Source organism: Monodelphis domestica, chromosome 1, assembly GCF_027887165.1.
Source record: "Monodelphis domestica isolate mMonDom1 chromosome 1, mMonDom1.pri, whole genome shotgun sequence".
NCBI lineage: Eukaryota > Metazoa > Chordata > Mammalia > Didelphimorphia > Didelphidae > Monodelphis > Monodelphis domestica.
This window is the reverse complement of record NC_077227.1, coordinates 583,479,149-583,493,313: the sequence shown is the minus strand read 5'-3', so window position 1 is coordinate 583,493,313 and position 14,165 is coordinate 583,479,149. Positions and strand designations below refer to the sequence as shown.

At 35.6% G+C, this 14,165-nt stretch overlaps 1 protein-coding gene across 6 annotated transcripts in view; it reads right to left on the bottom strand.

The window, feature by feature from the left end:
* The window catches only part of LOC100032987 (disintegrin and metalloproteinase domain-containing protein 18), a 192,919-nt gene that overhangs the window by 110,191 nt on the left and 68,563 nt on the right, over nt 1-14,165 (bottom strand). For 5 of the 6 annotated variants that reach the window (XM_007476372.3, XM_007476373.3, XM_056813565.1 and 2 more), the window contains 2 exons: nt 8,204-8,285; nt 5,040-5,176 (listed from right to left, as the gene is read on the bottom strand). The exons of the other annotated variant lie outside the window; for it this stretch is intronic. In XM_007476372.3, the coding sequence (XP_007476434.2) occupies nt 5,040-5,176; nt 8,204-8,285 (219 nt within the window). The remainder of the gene's footprint in view (nt 1-5,039; nt 5,177-8,203; nt 8,286-14,165) is intronic. 6 annotated transcript variants of the gene reach the window in all.

The window sequence follows — 14,165 nt, the reverse complement described above, 5'->3', positions numbered from 1 at the left end:
TTTTCATAAGCAGTTATTTGTTTAAATAGGCCAGAATGAGTAGTTTCAATTATATTACCATTACCATTATTTTATTTCTTCTAGATTCTTACTAATTCTTTTTTTCAAACCCTTATCTTCCATTTTGGAGTCAATACTGTATATTGGCTCCAAGGCAGAAGAGTTATATGGGCTAGGCAATGGGGGTTAAGTGACTTGCCCAGGGTCACACAGCTAGGAAGTGTCTGAGGCCAGATTTAAACCTAGGTCCCCCTGTCTCTAGGCCTGGCTCTCAATCTACTGACTCTCAATCTACTGATAAATGTACATAGCACCTGGCCAACGATCCACTAGGGTACAAAAGTTTGTTGAATCCAGTGGTATAAGGAAAGGAGAGAATTGAGTGTAAACAGGTAACAGAGAGGAGAATTTGCAGAGGGAATATGCTGGACTTTACCACATGCCATGCCACTGCATAGGCTGTGTTCTGGAATGTGGGGAAAATATAAGAGAGGACACAGAGCGTTACTAAGGGGCTTTTGGTTTCCTGTTTCTGGGAGCACCTGAAGCTACAACTTATTCTTGCTTGCGATCTGTGTGAGCCGAGTGGGAGTTTGTTTTCTACCGCTTTGAAAGCCGAAGCTACCAACTCTAGTGTCTTGTTTGGAAAAATCCTTCGATACCTTGTGATCCACTCCTGTTTCCAGCCTACCAAAAGAGTGTTTCCAGCTGCTCTGAAGATCTGTGTCCTGCCAGCCTGTGAACCTGTCTGTTGTGGGAAGGCCTACAGCCATTTTAGGCCTAACCAGCCAGGGTTGAACCCTGAGAATAAAGGGTCACCTTAAACTACTATGAAGAACTATATACTTTGCCAAAATTTATCTGGGAGGATTATAGAGTCAGTTAGTCAGATAGATGGGGAAATTTTTAGAGAGTCAGTGTAGGGAATTAAGCAGCTTGGAAGACCAGAAAGCACCCCTTTGCAAGAAAGGCGGGGGGGGGGGGAGGAGTAGCTAGAATTCTTAGATTAGGGTACCTTATTCCCTAATCCTCCCTTCTAGTTCATCATGTTTCAAAATAAACCTCTATCTTGTTTTTAAACTGGTCTGAGTCAGAGAAATATACAGAACATGCTGTAGGAGTTGATAAGCACAGTTCTATAAGTGAGGCTTCCCAAAATTTTAGAAGTTTTTAAGTTCAATAGCAGAGGTAAAGCAGATTAATTTGGGAAACCAAACCAAAAATAACATGCTGGTGCTTTTCTTTGGATCTTAGATTCAGAGATGGAAAATTGAAGGAAACATCAAAATGTGGTGCTGTATACTTCTTAGCTCTTTACATAAATATTAAATTAGCCTTTTCTTTACAATATTATGCTCATTTGATAATTCTGACTTGATGAGAATCTTGCACATGGACAGTATAAATATTTACTGCTGGGAACTAAGCTATACATGTAAATGTAATTAGGAAAGAGAACAAATAGGATCTTTGATGGCTTTTATAAGACTAATACATATATAGAATTGATGAAATGAGAAATATATTAGCTGTTCAAGACCAACAATCCGAAATACACAGATGAATCAAATGATTCAAAATAGAAGTCATAAAGTGTTCTATTTTGAGAGTACAAGAACCTATAGCAAAAAAGAAAACTATTCTCTACAATAGAGGATGAATTGACTACAATGCCTAGAAAGTGAAATTGTAGAATCTTGTATTCATGATGACCTCAAATCATAATCAAAATTCATGAATTCAAAAGTTGGAACAAAAAAAAGTCACTAGAAATTTTTAATTGTAAAAGGATTTCCTGACACAAACATTGCTTTAAAAAAAATTTTTTATGATGCCTAGGCAAAATGGAAGATAAGCAGAATTCCCAAAAAATGGTTCTAAAAAAAGCCTTAGTAGATATATTCAGGGATTAATAACAACATAAAGAAAAAGAAACTTCAATTGCAAGGAATTTTAGCTTTTAAGCATTTTATTTTAATTTCACATTTATCAGACTCAAGGATCTTTAAAATTCAGAAACAGATAGGAATGATTTCAATTCACTCATTAGTTCTAGCCTTTTCTCATTAGCACACTAGTTAACCAAAGATGTTGGTTGCAGAATGTGATAGAATTTTGCTTAAACTTGCCCAATTTCTGGTTAAGGCAGTGTCTTCACTCACACCAAAACTCCCCAAGCAGGATCCCCACAAGAGGTCACTGGGTCTTTTCTGAAGGAGTTAGTGGCGCTAACTGGTACAGAGGAGTAATAAGGTTTCCAAGCCACAAGCCAATTCATTGAGGACATTTCAAACAGTGCTTCTCACAATTATAACTTTGTAGGTAGAGAAGATATCCTGCCTCTTTTGGAAGAAAGGGTGAGAGGCAACCTGAATTCTGTTGTTATTAAATGATCTTAAAGCATTCCTAGACAAAAATTTTAGCCATTTTTCTCTAGATTCGTGCCCAAAGAAGGGGCAAGGCTGTGATAGGGTTAAAAGACCAGAAGGGGCAGGTGGAGAAGAAAAGTATAGTTCTTGTCCAAATTACCATGATCTCCCCCATACCCCTAGAGTTCAAGTATAGCATACTATACTTTAATCCTAGTTCACTTTGCCCCAATTTTCTAAATAAGAGGGTCTGAAAGGGAATTCTGGTGGGAATCACTGGTCCAAAACAGAATGAATCTCTAAGAATGAGAAAATTCCTTGGAGAGTACACTTCCACCCTTTATGGACCATTAAGTAGGCAGGAACAAAGCATTTTTAATGGCCCTAAAGCATTAGTGGAGGGTACCTTTTATTTACTTTCTTTGAGTATTGCTATAGAGGATCAGAGGAAGAAGCAATAGGAATGATGGTAGGAGGATAAAGATCCTGCCCAAATTACTGTCTTTTTCTTAACCACTACTGAGCTTTCAATGAAAGGCCTCTTCTGTCATTAATTCATACTTTGTTACCCTTCTCCTTCCTACTTCTCACTAAATAATCCCTTCCCTTTAGGGCTATCCCTATACTTGACTAGTGAATTAATTCTTATTTCTGGCATTAAATATATGCTCAGTAACTATTTAGTTCCTCTAAAATTCATTCCATGAATTATTCCATTGGGTATCCATGAATACCCAAAGAAGTAAACAACTTTCTTTATTCAAAGATATTTTATTTCCCCAATCACATGCAATAACAATTTTCCACATTTGTTTTCCAAAATTGTAAGATCTAAATTGCTTCCCTTGTACAAAAAATCAAGTCATTCTCCAATTGATAAATGGGCAAGGGACATGAATAGTCAATTTGCAATTAAAGAAATCTCTTATAATCTGAGAGATGCAAATCAAAACAACTCTGAGGTATCACCTCACACCTAGCAGATTGGCTAACATGACAGCTATGGAAAGTAATGAATGCGGGAGGGGATGTGGCAAAGTGGAGACACTAATTCATTGCTGGTGGAATTGTGAATTGATCCAACCATTCCGGAGGGCAATTTGGAACTATGCCCAAAGGGTGATAAAAGACTGCCTGCCCTTTGATCCAGCTATAGCACTGCTGGGTTTGTACCCCAAAGAGATAATAAGGGAAAAGACTTAAGTGTACAAGAATATCCATAGCTGTGCTCTTTGTGGTGGCAAAAAAAAATTGGAAAATATGGGGGTGCCCTTCAATTGGGGAATGGCTGAACAAATTGTGGTATCTGTTGGTTATGGAATACTATTGTGCTCAAAGGAATAATAAAATGGAGGAATTCGATAGGGACTGGAACGACCTCCAGGAATTGATGCAGTGTGAAAGGAGCAGAACCAGGAGAGCATTGTACACAGAGACTGACACACTGTGGTACAATCGAATGTAATGGACCTCTCCATTAGTGCAATTCAGTGATCCTGAACAACTCTGACAAATCTATAAGAAAGAACACTATCCACATTCAGAGGAAAAAATGTGGGAGTAGAAACACCAAAGAAAAACAACTGCTTGATTACATGGGTCGAGGGGATATGATTGGGGATGTAGACTCTAAATGAACATCCTAGAGAAAACATCAAGTAGCAAACAGAAGTAGGTTCTGATCAAGGACACATATAATTCACAGTGGAATTGCGCGTTGGCTACAGGAAGGGTGGGTGTAGGGGAGGGAGGGAAAGAATATGATTCTTGTAACCAAGGAATAATGTTCTAAATTGAAGAAATAAAATTAAAATTAAAAAATAAATTGCTTCCCTCCCACTTTTTCCTCCCCACTCTGAGATGGCAAGTAATTTGATCTGGATTTTACATGTATTATCATGAAAAAACATATTTCCATGTTGGTCACTGTTATAAAAGAAAATTCATATAAAACCAAAACTCCAAAATAAAACTGTAAATAAACTAATGTGGAAGACAGTATGCTTTGATCTGTATCTCACTCCAAAATTCTTTCTCTGGAGGTAGAGAGCATTCTTTGTCAAGTCCAGAATTGTCCTGGATCATTGTATTGCTGAGAGTAGCTAAGTCTTTCACAGCTGGTCACCACACAATATTGCTGTTACTGTGTACAATGTTCTTCTAGTTTAGTTTATTTCACTCTGCATCAGTTCATGTTCTAGCTTTTTCTGAAATTACTCCTTATCATTTCTTGTAGCACAATAGCATTCCATCACCAACATATACCACAATTTGTTCAGTCATTCCCCAATTGATGGAGGACAGCCCCTCAATTTCCAATTGATTACCACTTCAAAAAGGCCTGCTACAAATATTTTTGTATAAATAGGTCATTTCCCCTTTTTTATGATGTCTTTGGTATATAGTCCCAGTCCCAGTAATAGTGTTACAGGATCAAAGGGTATGTACAATTTTATAGCCCTTTGGACATAGTTCCAAATTGCCCTCAAGAATAGTTGGATCAGTAGTGAATCACTTTCCATCAAAAAGCTTATTCTAAATGACCCTTAAAATATATTGATCTCCCTTCTTGAATATATCTTCTTACATTTTGCAAATATTTGGCTGCATTTCAATATTACAAAAATAATTCCTATCAAAATATGAAAAATTAATAGAAAAAAATCTTACACTGCTGCAGGGCTCATTATGCAGGCAGCTCCTGAACAATGACACTGGCTGACGTCATCAAATGTTAATCCCAAATTAAGTCCAAGCAACTGCACCAGAATAACTGAAAGTGTCTCCAATGTTATTGTTCTTGGATACTAAATTGAAAAATAAATTTAAAAGAGTTATCTGAGAATCTTATTCAACTATGAAAATTAGTATAATTTAATATATATGTTCCTGTCACAAATTTGTGGTCAAATTTATTTTTATCCAATATCCAAGTTTATTCATTTTTATTTTTCTGCTACAAGTACTTTTAAGAAAACTATTTAGAAAAACTGCGAAATTTTTATTCATGCTAATGAGAAGATGGGAAATATGAATGAGACAACAATGTATTAAATTAGTAACTTATTTTTGTAACACAGCACAGTAGCACAAAAAGTATGTGTTTAATAAGTGGAAATTGATTGACTGAACTAATCCTTAAAAGAAAATAAGAATCTTGAGAGTTAAAGCTGAGGGAATTCTGACTAAATATCCATCACTGTATTTTCCCTCCACAGAATTCAACTCAAGGTCTTCCTCTCCACTCCAACCCTTACCTTAAATCATGAATTTCAATATACTCACTGGTATTCACTTGAACATGTTGACTTCTAAGTTCATCTACCTCAACTCCCATGACTGTCTTCACTCTTTTCCAGCTACTCAGAGATGAATCACCATATCACCTTAGATCTTAACTAAAACTCATGATCTTGTGCTTGAAAATCTACACACTGATCTTGAGTTTCTATTCTTTCATGTTTCCTTATGCTTCACTCTTCCTAAACTTATTAATTCTCACTATGCCTTTGTCCTTCCAGTTCTTCATGCCTGCTTCTCACTTACTGCCCTTCAAAGTCTTAACATAAATAGGTAGTCCAATTCAACTATATGTTTTTTTTCCCATTTACAACTTTTGCCCTGTGTCCTAACACCATTTAATCCCTGGCAATTCTTACAACTTCTGGTTCTGCTCCACCATCTGCTTGCTCTGTTTTTATTCCCATACTCCAGAATGCTATTGGAGAAAGCTACAGTTGAGTGCACTAAAAATTTTTACTTTAACATCTCAACAAGGCTTTCCATAATATTGTTTTACCTAAGCTCATTATGGCACTCTCTCACACTAGGATCCTTCACTTTCTACTTTATGACAACTCTACTATTCCTTATCTCAAAACCTACTTCAATATCCATCATCTCTTTTATTACAAAACATGTCCATAAATTTTTTAATTTTTCACATGACCATGCCATTCCTCAAGCCATAAATCTTATATTTCTCCTCTCTTTCAATGTCATCTCTGCATTATTACCCATTCATTTCTCTACTCCCTGCAATCTGGTTTCTGACCACAACACTTCAATGACACTGTTCTCACTCGTTACCAATAGTTTCTTAGCTATCTGACAGACTTTTTAAGTATTCATCTTCCTTGACTTCTATGTTCCTTTTTATACTGTTACTATAAACCTCCTGGATATGTTCTATTCTCTCCTTTCTAGGTAAATATCAATCCAGGCTCTTTTCTCATTGTCTTCTTTCCTGTATGGTTATTCTTTCTCAGTCTCCTTTATAGCATTACCTCCCACTCTTATCCCCTTAGTTTGGATCAAGGCTGATCCTTATCTTCCTTCCCTTTTTATACCTTCTCCATTGATAAGTTCATGAGTCCCTATAAGTTCAATTATTAGTAAATAACTCCAAAACCTATTTATCCAGACCATTCTTAAATTTAATTTCCACATTACTCTTTGAATATCCTATTGGCATATCAAATTCAACGTGTTTGAAAACAGATCCTCCCTCCTTATGCAAACCCCTCCTCCTTAACTTCCATTTTTACTGATGGGTCCCCTGACCACTCTCAAGTTTATAACTTCAGCATTATCCTTGACTCTTACTTCTCCCTCATGATCCTTATTGAATAGTTGCTAAGTCTTACAGATTCAAGCTTCAGAATGCTTTCATATTTCCCCTATCTCCACCCATAAGGCTTCTACTTTACTTACATCACCTCTTACCTATATTACTATAAAAGCCTTCCTAATTGGTCTCCCTGCTTGAAGTCTCTCCTTTCTCTTATCTATTCTCTCTATATAGCTTTCAAAATAATCTGACCATCACTTCTCTGTTCAAAAACCTACCATACCTCCTAATTGTCTCTAAGATAAAATAAAGGTCAATAGCTATTTTATGTTAGTCTTCCCACTCATACCTAGTAAAGTGTCTTGCAAATGACAGAGGCTTAATAAATGTTCATTGAAATGTTTGATTGGAAGACACAGTATATAGCCTCTCTTAGTCTCTATTTATCTAGGTAATGTTGAGGCATTTATATAATAATTCATCTTAGTAAAGGTTGCTACAATGGAAGAATAACTAAAGTGCCTTCTAAGCAATGCTCTGCTTTGGAGGAACAACCTGTAACAAATACATAGGTACACCTGTGCAGAAAGCAATTTCCCCTAAAACATCTTAAAAAATATCCTCTTTTTCTTAGCTATGTGGGGAAGAAAGTGTACAATGGATACTGTTTCCTGATGGGGCAAGAAAGAAAGAGCATTCAATCTAATTCCAAAAGCAAGCTATTAGAATATATAGGAATTTTTTAAACCTTTTAACATAGGAAAGAGAACATTAGAACATGTTCTCCTGAAAGGTAGAGACTGTCTTTTGTTTCTTTCTGTATTCCCAGCATTTAGCATAGTGCTTTGCACAGAGGAGGCACTAATAAATGCTTATCTAGTGACTGAAACTCAAATATAGAGCACATTTTTTGAAAAAAGGAAAATAAAAAGACATCATCCATAACTTGTAATGACTAATATGAAAACTGAATTTGGTTTTAAGCTAAAAAATCAGTTTTGGTATACATAAAGATTAAGATTTGATTCCTAAAACTAAAATTATCTTTAAAAAAAGCAAAATCATCATACTTAAATAAAACACTAGTTTCTTCTATGAGACAGTGATCTTCTTAAAAGAATTCTCTAAAGTTTAACAAAGTTGTCTAAAAATAACAATATGAATACTAAAAACCTGTGAAAGAGAGCATGAAAGCATATATTATATTTATTATTCTTAAAGAAGTTGATGGGTAATAAAAAGCAAGATTTTAACAATTACATACCATGATTATTCCTGCAGAATAGCTTTTATTACACATTTTTCCAGGAAATGTTGCCCCAACATAGTTAGGATGGTTCCTATAACTAAAGTACAAAATCATTCTCTTGGATATCAACACATTTATCATAAGACTTCCGTCTTAATTTTTTCCTAAAAATAATTTCTACTCACCTAATAATTAACTTCCTTAAAGCTTATAAGTACTATTCAAATTCCAACATTTTTATTCAATATCCAGACAGATTGGCTAGAATAGCATATTTAAAATATTCAGCTCACCAACCGGCTCACTTTGTATGGTAGGTCCCAGTTTCTTTACCTCTTTATAAATTCATGGGTATGTCACTCCTCTACTCAAAACCCTCCAGCAACTTCCTCTATATAATGAAGGTCAAATTTCTTAACTAGGCATTCAAGAACCTCCACATTATTATTATTATTATTATTATTATTATTATTATTATTATTGATACCCATCTCCATTCTAGGTACTTAATGCTTCTGGCAAACTGTTCTACTTCCCATTCCTCATTTGTTTTGTGCTTCCCACTTTAATGCCTTGTCCCTATGCCCAGAATGTCCTCCTTACTCCACTATACTTCTACTTATTGAATTACCACCAATTGTTTAAAAACTTAATTCATACACTGTATCTTCCAGAAAATTTTTCCTGACCCTCTCTTCTCAGCAAGTCTTAGGATCATTGTCTAGAGCTGGTCAGGACCTCAAAAAACATCTTCTCTAATTCTCTCATTTTGTAGATATAAAAACTAAGTCCTAAAGAGATGAAATGACTTTTCCAAGAACACAGATAGACAGTGTTAGAAACAAGACTTGAATCCAGTTCTTCTTACACCTGAGTCATTGAATCATTTAATGATTTTTCACTTAATCTGTTCCATCATGATTCTTTACAAAGAACTTTGAACATTTCTCATGCTCTTTTCATTGTTAACATGGTTATTTGTGTAAGGCATTATGATGTAGTGGAGAGAACATGTGTTAGGCCTGAAGAGAGAAAGAACTGATTTCAAATCCCAACAATTTCTAGCTATGTGAAGATAATTAAGTCACATAACCTCTATGTAACTTAGTTTCTTTGGGCTGATCTACTTAGTTATAAACATATTGTAATGTGTGATTGGGGGGGGGAAGGGTTGCACACTGATAAAATCGCAGATCCCTTCCATACAGATGCACCATTAATTCCATATATATTAATATTCCAAATAAATTTTAATATCCTGGAAGGCAAAGACAATGTCTTAACTAAACTTTTTTCTCTTAGCCTACCATAGTATTCTACATAACAGCAGATGCTGAAGTTTGTTCATTTTGTGGCTAAACTGAAATATCATCTGAAACAGTTAGACCTAGACCTTTCTTGGTCTTCCTGATTCTGTCTTCTAAATCTACATTTGTTTATTGCTGAAACCTAAAAATAGTTTTTAGCTGTTCAGGATTCTACTTGTCCTAATAATTTTTTTTTCCTTGTATGGTTCTGTGATTGCAGCAATGTGGGTACTCTTAACTATGCAGGCTACAACTGATTCACATCTTCCTATTTTACACAATTCTGAATGTCTCCTTCAACCAATATGTTTCTTTTTGCACATGGCATGAGTATCAGTACTGCAGTAAGAATGTCCATTCTTGACTTTTTGCTATGTGATCAATGTATCTCCTTTTTTAATGATACAACTGCTAGGTAACTTTTATGTCATTTTTAGCATGCAAGTTATCATTGAGTATATATTATAGCACACCTATATCCACTGTGTGTTTCCAATGCCCATGGGTAATGTATAATGTTGCTTCTCCAAGTGATTGTGATATTTCATGAGTAACAGTAATATACTATCACCAAAGGATATTTGATTTCAAAAGATGGATTTTGTTATAAGAAAAAGTTTGGGCTCCCTGAAAGTGGTATAAATTTTTCAAAAGTCATCCAGTCTGCTTTTCTCATAATTAATTTGAAGCATAGCTCACTGTTTAACTTTAGCATTTGTCTCATATATATATATATATATGTATATACATTGACAGACTGTGTGTTTATTACTATATAATATTAATGATATTACCATCATCACAGGTAAATCTAAACACATCATAGATCTATATAATACGAATTATATTGGTTTTCCTTGCTTGGAATATTAAACTGGATATTTTTGAGTGGTCATAGGTCACATTTACACGGCTCTACAGAATTGTGATTCTTGACAGAATTAGGAAAATGTTATCTACAAACAAGAACAATTCAAAATCTTTACTATTTATAGGCTATCCCTTTTTTATTTGGTTTCTCCCTTAGACATCCTCTACTGCACTGTCAAACACTTTTGACAAGTTTCCTGTTTTAGTCCTTACTTAACAGAGATAGATAGGTGGGTGATTCTGTCAGCCAGGCAGTCAATAAAAGTTCAAGTGCCTATTCTCTGCAAGGCACTGAGGATAGTAGTAGTAGTAGTAGTAGTAGTAGTAGTAGTAGTAGTAGTCGTAGTCGTAGTAGTAGTAGTAGTAGTAGTAGTAGTAGTAGTAGAGGTAGTAGTGGTAGTAGTAATAGTAGTAGTAGTCGTCGTCGTCGTCGTCGTCGTCGTCGTCTCTCGGTAACCAAGGAAGACGATTGTCTTTGTGCGGCTTTCATCTATGATAGATGAGTGTGCACAAAGACACTTGTGCATGAAGGAGATTTAAGTGGAAAAGCCGATGCACAGAGACAGTCCCACTCTCTCGGCATTGGAAGCCTGGGTCCAGTGGCACGAAAAGTCGTTACACCTGGAGACTTCCTCAGCTGCATTGGATGGCTGTGTTGTCTTTTGTGCTCCAACACGCCCAACACGGCTTTGCTGCATCGCCATCTCAGCCGTTGAACCTTCTTATTGGTTTCTTCCGCCTATTCCACCGAAGCAGTCTTCACATGCTGGGTGAGCAAAGCCCTGGTTCACCAGGGGTCGACGACCCAATGGCTACCCTCACAAGGTTTAGCCGGCCTGTCGAATCCGTTGCCCGGAGTGTGGCTGCTGCCACATGCTAGCAGCTACTAGGAGCCACAAGTGAGAGCTGGGTGTCAGGTGGGGGTCAAAGGCTGGAGAGCTGCCCAGCTGCCCTAGAAGGGCATGACAAGCCCTCCATACCAGAGATACTACCCCTCCCTGAACACCCCATATTTTGTATTTGAACCCTAGACTTCAATCCCCAGAAGTCCTTGGTATTTCCCAGAATTCCCTATAATCTCATCTGAGTCTCCACCTAGGCGAGATCACAATGAGTATTTAACTGGATCTATGCCTCAGATGCTCTCTTCCATTGAAGTGATGTAGTGGGTAAGCTAAGCATGGGGGTTTTGAATGGGCTAATCAGCCCTAGGCCCATGTTTTTCTTATTTTGTATTTCTTTATTCCTTGATTTCTAATAATCCTTAATAAACCTCATAAAATATAATATTTCTATTATTAGAGACTAAAATTAATTTTTACATCATTCTTCAATTCCCATCCTAAACCAATATGAAAAAGAAAGTGAATCTCTGCCCTCAAAGAGGTTACAATATATCAGAGAAAGAAAATACCCAAAAGGAAGCAGAAAGGAAGAGGAGGGAAGGCTAGCATTGGAGCATGATGAAATGTTCAAAGGTATGTAGTCAAGTGGGAAATAAAGTGATGACCTGAGGCCCTATCAAATGGAAGCTCTGGAGATAGGGACAGAAGGTATAGATGGTACTGATGAGGTAAGAGTCCAGAACAGTCCAAAGGAGAGTAATCAAGGGGAAATGAAGATGTTATCTATGTTATCATCATCAAGGAACCATTGTTAAAGGAAGCTTTCAAGGCTACATTTTGCTTGTCCAACTCAATTTTTCCCCCTAATAATCATGGAAACCGTAAGAATGGTATTTTTTATGATATAATATAATATAATATATATAATTTGCTCTTTTCAGTCAAATCAATAACAAATATTTAAGTGCTTACTGATGCTACGGACTCTATGTGACCAGGAAAATGTAAGATACTATAGAATATCATTAAGATGAATGCCTGCCTAATTTCATATTTCCATTAAGAATAGCCTTGATATATTCATAAGTATTTTATATAAATGAGAAAATCTCATAAATATTGTATAGAAATGAGAAAGTAGGCATATGGGCCAGTCATTAATTTTTATCATCTTTTTTAGTAGTGGTAGCATTCCTAACTTTCCAGACATTCTTCTCCATTTTTCTTCTTTTTCAGATATCTAGAGACATAAGTCTTCATTCCCTTTAATCATGTTGCTTCAAATAAAAATTTCCTCTAGTATTATTGATACAATCCAATTGCTCTTCCTACCTCTGGGGGTTTTTTAATGACTGTTGCACAGTCATTAATTTTTTTTAAAGTTATAAATAATTACGCTGTGCTAATTTTAAATTATCAGAATAAAAGACTAAAATGAAACAATCCCCACAATAAGTGCTTGCGTCCTATTGAAGGGAGAGATGCAATGTACATATAGAAATATATACAAAATAAAGTCAAGATAATTTGAAAAGAGAAGATGCAAGCAGTTGAAGACTTCATGTAAGAAAAAATTCTAAGAGGCTGAGAGAAGGAGAAAATATATGAAAAGGATGAAAGTACAAACAGAAACAGGAAATGAAGTTGTCATGAGCTGAGTAGCAAAAACCACAATCTAGTTGGACTGAATTATAGGATAGGCAGTAATGTGTAACGAGTTAGATTGGAACTAGGTTGTAAAAGAATTTAAAAGACAAATATAAGAGTTTGTATTTTATCTTAAAGGCACAAAAAAGTCTGACTGCACTGCCTACTTGGTCTCTCTTCTGCTTCTAAGCCTACTTGGTTTCTCTGCTTCCACTCCTAAGTGCACGAGTCTCTCAAGATGTAGTAAGTGAAATTGAATGGGATTACTAGCCCTAGGCTTTTCTTATTTTGTATTTCTTTATCCTTGATTTCTAATAATCTTTAATAAACCTCTAAAATTATAATACTTTTATTACTAGAAACTAAATTAACTGTTACAATCCAAACATGAAAACTCAAATATTATATCTAAGTTTCAAAGTTCCCAGGTCAAGGAGAAAATACTACAAGGTACTAGAAATAATTTTAAAATTGTGGAGATACAATCAGGGTAAACCAAGATTTAGAAGATTCTAAAATTTAAAAGATCAAAATATATGGAATATAACTTTACCAAGAATAAAGGAGCTAAGTTTGCAACCAAGAATAACATACCCCACAAAGCCAAATGTAATCTTATAAGGGAAAAAGAAAATCCAACATATTTAATGAACTTTCAGGTATTCCTGAGGAAAAGACCAAAACTGAACAAAAAATTTGTTCTATTTGAATTAGGAGATCCATAACAAAATAAACACAAAATATAAATTATGAGAGACTAAGGTCAAACTGTATTCTTCTTAGATTGGAAAAGTAATCTGTAATTCTTAAGAATGATATTACTGGGGTAGTTTGAAAGAGTTTGAAAGAGATGGAGGCAGAGCTAAGATAGAAGAATAAGGAAGAAACTCACTGATCTCTCCCAAGTTCACTTTTGAACAACTAAAAGCTATTAAAAATGCCTTAAAATGAATTTTGGTGTGATAGAACTAATAAACAGATAGGATGAAACAATTATCTATGCTAAGAAACAGAAGGTCAGCAATAACCAGTAATAGGCCTCTTTACAATAAGCTAGCCTGGTCTTCCCATGCTCTGGTACACAGGTGACCAAGGCAGCTAGACCACCCAGGCAGCCAGACCACCCCTGCACCTCAATACATAGGACCCCAAGGTAGCCTGTCCTCACCTCCCAAAAGGAGCAGGCTCCAACAGAAGTAGTTTGGGAAAGTGGTTCCTCCACTCCAGTATAAAGTTTAAATTTTGCATACACATAGAGACCTTGAAATAAGCCAAAAAAAATTAAGAAAAGACAAAGGAAAAAAACCT